The sequence below is a fragment of the Canis aureus genome, chromosome 19, assembly GCF_053574225.1.
Source record: "Canis aureus isolate CA01 chromosome 19, VMU_Caureus_v.1.0, whole genome shotgun sequence".
NCBI lineage: Eukaryota > Metazoa > Chordata > Mammalia > Carnivora > Canidae > Canis > Canis aureus.
The window spans coordinates 47427989-47440362 of NC_135629.1; the positions used below are offsets into that span (position 1 = coordinate 47427989).

Here is a 12374-nt window from a genome sequence, read left to right on the forward strand (position 1 = left end):
TTTTGAAAAGCTATAGTAATGTCTTTCGATCCCAATGAGTGCTACACGTGCCTCCTTTTCATTCTGATCCAACTTCCCAGCAGCTTTTGAATTCATGTTTTAAAAGAACCAACTTGTGGTTCTTTTTATTGAATGTTTGTTTTCTATTTCCTTCATGTCTATTATTTCCTTCTTCCTAAGCTCTTAGGCTTCGTTGTTTCTTCTGACTTCTTGAGATGGATGCTTAGCCCATCATTCTTGGTCTTTCTCTTATACTAAATATCACATATATACATGCTAGTAGCAGGAGGGGTTGCAGATAACCTTGTCCCAGGTGTCGCTGGGAACAGAGGGCCGCCTCCCCACTGTGGATGACCAACAGGGGCTCTGGAGGCTGCAGCTTGGCCTCCAGGGATGGCAGTGAGGATGGAAAAGGCTGTTGGAGCCAGAGTCTCCTGGAGGGAGACCATGCTGTGGATGTGGGTGTGGGCAGTGAGGGACCAGGCATCAAGGATGCCTCTAATGGCTCTCGTCTGAGCCCTGGTCCCAGGCCATGTCTCTACTCAACGAGGGTGGGAGGCCAGGCTACTACTTGGGCTGATGCTCACCAGCCCTCCAAGGGGGAGCTGGGTGATATGGGAGAAGGACAGGGGAACACAGCCCTGAAGGTAAGAGGGGCTGAGCCAGGCAGGGCCAGTGGCACTGGGGGGGCAAGGAGTGTGAGGCAGGTGCCTGCTGGGGTAAGACAGGGTGCTTCCTGCCCATGTACCCACCATGATCCCCTCTGAGGACCAGGCAGCAGTTCTCAAGCTCTAGTGCACATGTGGAATCTGTTAACTGGTCTCCTGGGCCTCAATCCCAGAGACTGTCTTGGCAGGTCAGGGTGGATCTCTGGGTGTGCATTTCTAGCAAGGTCAAAGGGGACACTCATGCGGCCACTCTGAGGGCCATACCACTCTGAGGAAGACCATCGGGTCAGGGTGAGAGTTGATATGAGCCCTGTACCTGCCCCTGGTCACTCAGAAGGAGTCTGCTGTATGCTACACCAGAGGGAAGGCAGGCACCATGTTTAAGTAATGGAATTTAATGTAATTGTGACACAAACATAGACAGGGTGGCGGTGGGATGACCAAGCACAGATGTGGATGACCTGTGCCTCCAACCCTCTGAGGCCAGCAGTCCTTGCTGGACACCACTCCCTGGTGGACAAACACTGATGTGGCTGAGGGACAGCATCACATGGCACAGCTGACCCTGGGAAGGCACCTCCGCAGAAGCCTCAGGGAGGAGGCCAGGAGCCTCTGAGGAGCAGGAGCTGCTGCCACAGATGCCATGGCTGGGGTTGGCCAGATGTGGGAGGAAACCCAGCACCAGCCTTGCTGAGGAGGGTGGTGCACCCTCAGTAAGTGCTGCCCAAGAGCTTCAGGACAAGGGGCAGGAGGCGCGGACGGTGAGCTGCACGTAAACAACAATGAATGGACGAGACAGAACCGGGGAACAATCATGAACCTACAACATTCAACAGAATGGCACCCAAACAGTGGCCCTGCTGGCTGGGCCGGAGGCCGAGTGCAGCCCGCAGTCTGGTGAGTACTGCCCAGTCTCTGGGTGCCTGGGAGCTAGACAGCACAGGAGGCTGCATTTGATCTTGAGAGGGAAAGATTTTGTTCCCTTCCCTTCAAACTGACTGGGGGGTCAGAGACACAAGACTTCTCCAAGAGGAGCCTCTTTTGGGAGAAGCGACCTCAGAGACGAGAGTGGCAACGGCAGAGCAGATGCGCCTGGAAAAGGAGGGATCCCCAGGAGGAGCCAGGAGGGTGGCCAGCGGCCAGGGGCGCCCCTCCTCCACCCAGCAGGCTTGGCAGGTGCTTCCTCCCAGTCTTCCACCAGGAGCCCCAGCGCCAGGGCTGGGGGCGCTGGCCACAGAGCCCCTCACTGGGTCCGGAGCTGGTAATCTAGAATCAGGGAGGGAGGTGCTGGTTTTCTGCTCTGTACCCGAGGGGGAGGAGCCCCACCCTGCCCCCCACCCCACCCCGGCCCCCCCATCCCCACCCCCAGGGCTGCTCCACGTGCTGCACGCACCTCCGTTCTGAGTGATGTACCGGACCCATGGGAGGGCCTGGTAGCCGCTCTTCTCGATGATCTTCAGGTAGCGCACCTAGGGCAGAGGCAGCAGGGCCCTGAGCATGTGCTTGCTGCCTCCTCTCGGGCCCTGTCATTACCACCTCTGGGGCTGTGACAAGGAGTGGGCAAGCACAGGCAGCACGGGGGGCTGGGAGGGGCATGTGTCCACCTGCAGCATGCTGATGCCATAGGGGGAGGGGTCACTGCTAGCAGACATGGGAAAGAGCCAGGATGTGCACCTCCAGGCAAGGCCCTCCAGCAGCTTCCTGGGGCAGAGGGCCCAGAGTTCACTTCCCCTCGCAGATTTGTAGCGGACCTGGGAAACCATGGCCCCTGGTGGCAAGTATATAGACAGGAGAGGCTCAGCCTCTAGTTTTGGGAGTCAAAGGGATCTCTGAGCTTGGAGCTGAAGTACAAGGTCAGGTCTGAGTAGATAGGTGCAGGCCCAGGCTGGCCAGGGAGAGAGCCAGAGCCAGGGCAGCACTGCGGTGTCCCAGGACAAGCTGACTAGCCCCCCTGCCTGAGCTGGTTGCAAGGATGTCTGTCATCTGCAGCTCTCAGAGCCAGATGGACCCAGGGCCTGCCCAAGTCTGCTCTGGGGCCCTGGCAACCCTGGCCACACGTACCTGGATGCCAGAGGTAGTGAAGTAGGGGATCTCAAACTTGACGCTGATTGGGGGCTTGCCCTCCTTGTCCTCCGCCTCCACACTGGGCAGGCCGAAGTGGGCCCGCATCAGGTACTCCTTGCCCCCCTGGAGGAGCAGATAAGGTAGACATGGTCAGGCCAAGGCCCCGGCCCCTCCTGGCCAACAGCTGCATCTGTCTAGAGAGTTCCAGGTTGCCCTGGCCACTGAGCCCCTCCCTGTGAGGCTGTGGTCACCCACAGTCTCAGCTCCTCCAACACACTTACACTTACCCCAGGCCTCACAGACTGTCCCACTAGCCATGCTGGGCAGATCTGAGGCATGCTGGGGAAAACTGGTAAACTCTAAGGATCAAGAGAGTTTCATAAGCTGTCAGGGAAAGGAGACTAGTTGCTTCAAGGAAGAGGGGGCACCCAGTGTACAGACTGTGCAGGTGCGGACCACTACGGGACACGTGGCTCCTCTGCCCAGGCCAGAGTCCGAGTGAACACCCCCAGGTGCCCAGTGTTCAGGCGGCATGTGGAAGTAAGGGGGAAAGGTCAAGGGAGGAGTGGTGAACAGGGAGAGGTATAACAAAAGTAAAAGACCATGGTTGGGGCTGACTGAGTTAGACTTGAGTCCTGCTCCCAGTGGGTAAGTAAGGGGGCAGCTCTGGCCCTGGAAGCTGAGCAAGGACTCTAGAGATGCAGCCTGAGGCAGGGCCAGGAATGACTGGAAGCCCTGGATAAGACTAAGGCATCTCGGTCTGGCTGTCCAAGTGCCTGGTGTGTCTCATGTACAGCAGCCGGGAGTAGAGAGCAGATTTCTCGCCATACCCAGGGCATAGTACTCATCAATCCCTGGGGCTCTGGCAAGAGTGGCTGCTGACCAGGGCCGCTTCCACCCTGAGCAGAGCTGACCTTGTGCTTCTTGGGTAGAGCAGGGCAAAGTCATGGCTCCCCAGTGCCACACTTGTGCCCCCCTCCCCGGGATGGAGCCAGCCGGTGGCCAGTCTCTGCTCACCACCACCAGGGCCAGTGCGAGAGCGGGGACTCTGCCCAAGTCAGTGACATGTGCTGAATAAAGACTCTGGGACAATGAGAGGAGAATAATGTGCAGACAAAGCAGGCAGCAAAGGAATAAAATCAGCTCCATCAGCCTGTGTATGAGACAATAACCAGATCCCAAATCTGAGCCTTATAAAGACAAAAGGGAAAATGAAAGCCAAAGAACATGCAGAGGGCCAGGCCCTCCCAGCGGAGCAGTGGAAGTCTGCTCCCCTACCCTGGTGTCCATCATACCGATGTCAATGGGTTTAATTCTCCCATGAACGAGAAAGACCCACAGGCTGGCCCAAGACCAAAATACAGCTCTAGGCTGCAAAGGTGGAGAAAAGCTACCACAGTAGGAAGAATAGGTGAAGGCGTGCCAGCCAAGGGCAGACAAAACAGAGCAGGGCCTGCTGTCACAGAGAATTCAGGGCAAGAATTATAGGTGCAAGGGAGGGCAGGCCACGGTCCTAGAGGCTGCAGCCCTGTGATCTACAGGGAAGGTGTCACAGGCACCTATGAGTGCACCAACTAACACGGCAGCAACTTCTGATAAGCAGATGCTACATGAGATGTAAAGGGAACCAGAGGAAGGCAGAGCTGACCGGGTGGAAGCTGCCGCAGCATCACAACAGACCTTGTAGGTTCCCTACTCTGATAACAGAAGCTTATCTTCTTCTCAAGTGCATCTAAGGCATTTACAAATGCTGGCCTTCTGTTAGCACACAACAAACACTTCAAGAAATCCCAGAAGTGGAAACAGTAAGAATAACATTCTCTGGCCTCAGTGCTCCAAATTGGTAGTGAGGAGAAATGAAAATCAGAAGGCCTATCCCCTAGGAAATTTAAAAAGAACCATCAGGGCAGCCTGGGTAGCTCAGCGGTTTAGCACTGCCTTCAGCCCAGGGCATGATCCTGGAGACCCGGGATTGAGTCCCACGTGGGGCTCCCTGCATGGAGCTTGCGTCTTCTTCTGCCTGTGTCTCTGCCTTTCTCTCTACCTCTCTCTGTGTGTCTTTCATGAATAAATAAATAAAATCTTTAAAAAAATAAAAAAAAAATAAAAAGAACCATCAGGGCACCTGGGTGGCTCAGTCGGCTGAGCGTCCGACTTATAATTTCAGCTCAGGTCATGATGTTGGGGTCCTGGGATCAAGCCCCGTGTTGGGCTCCGCACTCAGCAGGGGAGTCTGCTTGAGATTCCGCTCCCTCTGCCCCTCCCCGCCATGCTCCTGCTCTCTTTCTCTCTCTCTCTCAAATAAATAAATAAATCTTAAAAAATAACAACCAACTCTATCCGATTACAGAATTTCTAGATGAGTAAGTCAAATATGGTGTCAGAATCAATGGGTTATACAGCTAAAGCAGGGCTCAGAGGAACATCTATGGCTTAAATTCTTGGATCAGTATAAATTTTAAAACAAAATCATCAAATGAAAATATGTAATCTGAATAATTAATTAGAACAAAGAAAGGATGAAGAAATTTAAAGACTTATAAAAGAAAAATATTACAACAAAATTAAAAAGTAAATCTGGGAGAAAATAAAAGACAAGCTGCTAGACAGCTTTATCCAGGGAAACAGAAGGCCCAAATACACACAAGAAGAAAGAACAAGAGAGAAAAAAAACACCGCAAATAGAAAGAAAAAAAAAGATCACTTTCTCCAACTTTGCAGATAACTGTGAAAACTTGGTTAAGATGGATAATTTTGTTGTTTTTTTTAAAGATTTTATTTATTTATTCATGAGAGACACAGAGAGAGAGTCAGAGACACAGGCGGAGGGAGGAGCAGGCTCCATGCAGGGAGCCCGATGTGGGACTCGATCCCGGGACTCCAGGATCACGCCCTGGGCCAAAGGCAGATGCCCAACCACTGAGCCACCCAGGCGTCCCCAAGATGGATAATTTTGAAGGGAAATATAATCTGCCCAAATAGTCTCCAAGAGAAATGGAAACTCTGAATGGCCTGATTTCCACAGAAAAGATGGAGAAAATAGTCGAGATCCAGAAGGTCACACAGCCAAATTCTATCAGCCTTCACAGGACCAAATGATGTCCAGGCCACTTAAACATAAAACACTGTGCCAGTGTTTTGGTGAGTGGGGTCTTCTCTTCCACTATGTCTTCCAGCAGGTAGCTGGTGTTTGTGTGGTAACTTCATGCCCTGGTCCCTCCCTGGGGGCTGCACCCGAGAACTCGGACACCGAGTAGTTACAAAGTAGGTCCATCACTAACACCCAACAGACAGTGCACCCAAAAAATCCACCTCAGTTATGATCATCAAAGTGAAAATGTTATATACAATGTTATCCACAGAATCCAACGGTGCACTGCAAAGAAAATATACCTCGACCAGGTGGAGTTTACTAAGATGTAGGGATGGTCCAGCTCTACCTGCTGACAGATATGAAGGGGCATTTGGATAAGCCTGTTACCCATTTGTGCCCAAACCACAGTAAAGTAGGGCTGCACTGAGTCCATGGCCCAAAGCAGCATCATACTTGGAGGGGACCTGGAGTCTCTGGGAGGGGGTAAGACCAGGAGGCCACTGTCCACGGACACGTACAGGCCCTGGAGACAGCAGCCAAAGTCGGGAGGCTCAGAGCCAACAAATGCCCAAGAAGGGCAGAGGTGAAGGGAAAACTGTATCTGGCTGGAAATGATATAAAAGAATATCATATTCCTGTTTTTAACCCATAGGAACTGAAAGAAAAACTACCCTATATCGAGCCCCCATGGGATTTCACACCATTGGGGAGATGGACCTTTTAGTAAGTGATGTTCACAAACTGGATAACCATTTGGAAAGTAAAACTGGACCAATACCTCCCCCCATTTACCAGATCTAGCTCTGAAAGGACCTAAAATCTAAGGTGAAAATGCCACTGTACAGGTTCTAGAAGCAATATGGGTAAATTCCTTTATATCTAGGAATGGTGAAGCTTTCAAAGCATGACTTACAATTCAGAGGCAATAAAAAGGAAAAGACCAAGAAATCTAACTACATTAAATAATAATGAAACAAAGAAGCAATAAAAAAGGGTCACACAACAAAACTACCAGAAACAAAGCCAAAAGATAAACATTAAACTGAGGGAAACCATTTGCAACTTATATATCAAAGAAAAAGTGCTCATCTTACCCATATATAAAGAGCTCTTGGAAACCAAGAAAATGACCAAACCTGACAGAAAAATGAGCAAGAGACAGATGCTACAGTTTCTAGAGAAAGAAATGCAAATGGCTCTCAGATGTAAGAAAAGGTGCTCCAGGGCACCCGGGTGGCTCAGTCGATTAAGTGTCTGCCTTCAGCTCAGGTCATGATCCTAGGATTGAGCCTCACATCAGGCTTCCTGCTCAGTGAAGAACTTACTTCTCCCTCTCCCCCTTCCCCCCTATTTGTGGTCTTTGTCTCTTGCTCCCTATCTCAAATAAATAAATAAAATCTTTCTAGAAAAAGAAAAGGAGCTCCATCTTGTTTATAATGAGAAAACAACAGGCCATAATCAGCGCGGGAGCACACATCCACCTTCGTCTCTCTCGGCACTACTGCTGCAAACCCAGACTCAGTGCTCAAAATCCTGAACACAAGCCTGAACAGGCAGCTGTGCCAGCATGAAGTGCTCCACATTCCTGGAATTGGTGCTGGATTCCCAAAAGCCATGCTGCTCAGGCCTCAAGGCAGTCTGGTCCCCTCGAGGGAAGCTGAGCTCTGAACCAGTGTCAGAGAGAGAGAGCAGGGGTGGCAAGTGCTGCCCTGATACTGGAGACTGGCCCGTTCACACACAAGCTGCCTCTGCCAGCTCCAGCTTGCCCTCCTCGCTCTGCTAGTTCCTCAGCGCTCCATCCACTGGCCGCCCAAAATGCCCAGGTGGGGATCCTGGCCCTAGGCCCGGTTTCAAGGCTGCCATGCTGTGATGGGCACAAGGAGCAGGTGGGGTGTGGGCAGAAGTCAAGGGGGGCATCCCACTGAGAAGGGCACTCACCGGGAAGGACTTGATGGACCACACAATCTCGCTGTTCTCAGGGACCCATTTGACACTCCCCACCGTCGTCTTGAACTTGGGGGAGTCGGCATCGTTGGGCACAGGGATGTGGATCTCCACGTTGTTGGCCGTTGACCGCCGCTTGAACTGGCTCTTGGCCTGGAGACGAGGCCAGTGCAGCCAAGGTTGTGGAAAGCACAGCCCCTACCCTGCCTGCTCCCACTAGGGCCCTACTCCATTTGGCCTGGCCTGGGGGCCCCACCCAGCTGACCCCTGGTCCTCTAGGCACAGCTTACACCCTCTCACCACTCGAGATTCCCCCTATGCTCCCCAGTTCCCTTGGCCTTCAGGGCTCCCCATCCTTCCTTCTGGCTCACAGTGAGGCAGCACAGACATCAACCACAGGCCTTATTTCCCAGGTGAAGGGGCACAGAGCCCCATGGTGCCCCTGTCCCAGTTAGGACCCTCTGCCAAAGGCCCTGAACAGGCAGGGCCATCCACCGGCCCCCTGCTCTTACTGCCGTGGCCCCAGGCTGACACTGTGTACGGGATGCCCACGCACCTTGATCATGTACTCGATGCGGCTGTGGGAATGCTTTTCAATCACAGACTCGATCCATATCAAGGGCTTGACCTGTTGGGGAGAGAAGGTGGCACTCACACATGGTGATTTTACAGAGGCCCATCTCATAGAGGGGAAACAGGCTCAGGGCAAGGGACCATCCGCTCAGGTGTGAGCCCAGCACGCCACTGCCCAGGGCTACTGGAGGAGTGCATAGCCAGACTGGAATGGACGGAGTCTGAGGGGCCTCTGTGGAAATGCAGAGAACATCACTGGGGCTGCCCAGAATGGGGTCTGGCCCCTCAGAAGGCTCAGAGCCCCAAGTGATTGAACATGGGCTCTGTGGAGCCTGGGCAGTCCATGGGAGCTGTTACCTGCCCTGTCACCTGGTGGATGTGAGACTCATTCTGGAGGAGACTCTCACTATCCACCCACTGGGGAGGAGATAGGAGCCTGTGTGGGGCCTCCACACACTGCCCCCTGCTGCCTGAGTGGAAGCCCACCCCAGGGGCGGGTGCCTGTGGGCTCACTCACGTGGGTGTTGAGACGGTAGGACATGAGTTCAAACTCGCCATCGGGAGGGATGAAGGAGATGGTGCGGTCATTCTCGAAGCGTGAGAGTCGCACACACTGGTGGAACTTCACATCTTCCAGCTCCACAGACTTGCTTTTGCCACCTGAGGGGAGGTGGTGTAAGGGTGGGACAGACCTTAGGCCCTCTGGCTCATTGTCAGCAACACTCCCATTGCCTGGGGCTTACCCTGACAGAGCAGAGCTGCCTCAAATCTGTGGGTCATGATGCCAAGGGGCCTGGGTTCCCAGACCACCTCTCCTGTCCCTCCTCAGCTGCTTGGAAGCTTTGTTGCATCCTGACACTGGGCACAGGCTGAGCAGGGCTGGGCGGCCTGGTTCACTCTTGAGTCCTTAGCAGCTAACCCAGGATCTAGCCAGGGCTGCTGCTCTGGGCATGTTTGGTGAATGACTAATAGACTGGGCTGGGGAGGCAGGGCAATGGTTCAGGGCTCCCAATGTGCCCTGGCCCCATCACCATCCCTTGGGTTCTGGGTTCCTGTCTTAGTTTTCCATCCTGTAGAGGAGCTGTGCAGGGCGGGCCCAGCCAGGGAAAGGAGGTATCCTGATGGGCCAGTACTGGAGAGGCCCTCGGTCCTGCTGCTATGGAGGTAGGTACGATGGTGCAGCCACTGCTCCTGAGGCTGGTGGGCCAGGAGTAGGCTGGGAGATGGGTGGTCCAGTTTGTAAACACAGAACCTCAATAAACTGGGTCTGTGGGGTCACTATGGCCCCTTCCCTACCACAGGGAGTGCTACATCCAGGCCGGGTGGTGGGAGCTGCAACCACTGTGTGTGGCCTTCCAACAGCCCAGACCCAGCGCCCTGTGTGGGGGGCAGGAGCTCCACAGGAAGGGGAGAGAACAAGGCCTAACCTTGAGGCCATAGCTCCCTTCAAGGTGGTGTAGGCGGGGCTGGTGGTGTAGCTGCATGAAAATCTAAGGCAATGGCCTATGGGGTGGTGAGGGGACTTGATTTTGGGAGCTTTGCTCTTCTGTATTTTCTATGTCCCGGTATCGATTTATTAGTTTCCATGGCTGTCTTACACACAACGTGAAGATGTTTCTAATGCAAGTGCTTGAGATATATGTGTTCCCTCATGCAGCTGAATATCCCCTCAGCTCCGTTTTGGCCACGGGAACGCAGTGGGGGTGGCAGGGTACTCACGGCCCGTGTTGTCGAAGAGGACCTTGTCATTGAGGCCCAGGCGCAGCTCGGGCATGCCTGACAGGAAAACCCGCATCTTGATGGAACCCACGATCTCGCTGCGCAGTACGTTGCCATTGGCACTGACCTAAGGGGTGGCGAGGCAGGCGTGAGGGGAGGTCCCCATGTACCAGCTGCCCCATTCTCGATGCCCTTCTCACCATCCCCTGAGCTGGGCCAGCCTCTCCTGCCTCCCATCCAGCTTCATGCAGGGGTCACAGAGGCCAACACGTCGGCCCTGCCTGCTTGGCCTCAGGCACACCTGGTGGCGACTCTACCCGTGTTTGCTCACCCACCAGGCAGGCCTCTCAGAGTGGGCCATAAACTGCTTTTCTTTCTTTTTTTTTTTTTTTTTTTTTTTTTTTAAACTGCTTTTCTTAAAATCTGTTTTTCCATGTGGGGCCTGAGGAGGCCACCCAGCCAATATGCCCTACTTCCTAAAGCTGGAGCTTCCGGGGCCTTGACCCCTCCCTCAGGGGTGCCCTGAAGTCTGATACCATTGATCCAAAGTAACAGTGTACAGTCACGGTAGTAACTGACTGAGCCTTTCCTCTGTGCCAGGTGGGGCTCTGTGCACCTCAACAGCCTTCAGGGCAGGGCTAGGACCCTGGCGACCCTCTATCTCATGTGCAGACCCAGAAACATCTGAGCACGATGAGAAAGGCAGAGCAGGCCAACAGCCAAGTCCTGAGACTGTCCTCAGGAAGCCAGGGTATGGAACACCTCTTCACATGCCCATTTTAGATACAAGGACACTGAGGCACAGAGCAGAGACTGCACGGTGGCTGGCACAGGCGCTGTGGCCACAGGTGTGACCACCACTCCAACATCACTATGTCCATACCCACAGGCGAGAGCAAGGGCTGCAAACGCAGGGGCCTTGGGGCCACACGGGCCACTCCTCAGAGGTGCCAGTCACATTCACATAGTGGAGGGGGCCCAAGTTATTTCTGTAGAGAAGGAAGACTCTGACCAGCCTTTACCTCAAGTGTTTGGAAAGCACCTCATGCACATCCACTAGAGCCCTTTACCTCTGAGGGAGGCAGAGAACTGAGGCTCTAAGTAGATGACAGCCCCAGGAAAGGCACAACACAGGACAGAAGGCCCTGCACGGTCTACCTTCATCACCCCGTTGCTCACTATACTCTGGCCACACTGGCCTCTCACTGGCCCCACCTGGCAGGCAGCTCCCTGACCCCACAGCACACAGCGGCTGCTCTTCCTCCTCTGCCTCTTACCAGTTCTGTCTGCCTGTCCATCTCTGTACCCCCTCTGGTGGGGAGCGGGTGTTGGGCTGCTCACTGCTGGGTGAGCACGAGCACAGCACCCAGGGCCAGGAGGTCCTCAGAGAGCACGTGCAAACGTGGGCCCTCGCTGGCTAGCCAGGTGGCTCTGGCACTCTGCCTGGCCTTACTCAGGGCGCCCTGCATGCTCCCAACTGTGACTGCTCCTAGATTTGGAGGGCTGTCTTCCCCTTGGGGAGTAGGGCCTCACAGCCCTCTATAACTGAGCATGTGAGGTTCTGGATGCTGGGAAGGCAGGCTCAGGAAGGCGAGCAGGGAAACCGTGCAGCCCACAAAGCTAATCTCAGCCCTAAAGTCAGCAACCAGGATGGTGGGCACAGAAGAGATGTTTGTTGAGCTAAGTACACCCCGACGTCCAGATTACCAGAATCTGTCTGCCAAAGTTGACTCGGCTGCCAGCTCTGCAACCAGACGTAGGAAGATGGTGTTCCAACACATCTGGGATGCCCACAGCTGCCATGTGCCGTCCCGTGTGGGGAAGAACAGCGGTCCTTGGGGCATAGCCACATGCTGGGGTGTACTGTGGCTGGACACCCCTTGAACTCCTAGCACTTTCACAGATAGCTATTTATAAGCTGCTCTTTGGGATCTGCTTTTCTACCCCACGATACTCTAGAGCCAGAGGGACCACATTCTGGGCTCAATAAACAATTCAAACAAAGGTCCTCAGACAGGAGGGGCATGTGGTTACTGAGGCCACTGTCTTGCTCCACACCTTAGAAAATAAGAAGGCAAACATGCTTATATTAAGTCCACTGGCAGAATCTTTTGGGGAAGTGCTCTCAACAATTCCAAGATTGGGCCCTCACCCCTCTAGGATTCCCACCCCCGTATGGGAGATGCCCCAAACACACACCTGAGGATGAGGAGGCTCTCTCATTTCTGCACTGTCTGCAGCAGCTGGAAACAGCACACCCAAGTGGGCCCCACAAGCAAGGCACATGATAGGATTGGCCCAGTCATGGTAGT

The 12374-nt window shown here is 53.9% G+C and overlaps 1 protein-coding gene across 2 annotated transcripts in view; it reads right to left on the reverse strand.

Moving 5' to 3' along the window:
* Positions 1–1047: 1047 nt before the first annotated feature.
* AP1M1 (adaptor related protein complex 1 subunit mu 1) overlaps positions 1048–12374 on the reverse strand; it is a 28605-nt gene continuing 17278 nt past the window's right edge. For both annotated transcript variants that reach the window (XM_077859554.1, XM_077859555.1), the window contains 7 exons: positions 10063–10189; positions 8861–9003; positions 8327–8398; positions 7765–7923; positions 2730–2855; positions 2062–2137; positions 1048–1934 (listed from right to left, as the gene is read on the reverse strand). In XM_077859554.1, coding sequence (XP_077715680.1) covers positions 1912–1934; positions 2062–2137; positions 2730–2855; positions 7765–7923; positions 8327–8398; positions 8861–9003; positions 10063–10189 — 726 coding nt within the window. In that variant the 3' untranslated portion in view covers positions 1048–1911. The remainder of the gene's footprint in view (positions 1935–2061; positions 2138–2729; positions 2856–7764; positions 7924–8326; positions 8399–8860; positions 9004–10062; positions 10190–12374) is intronic.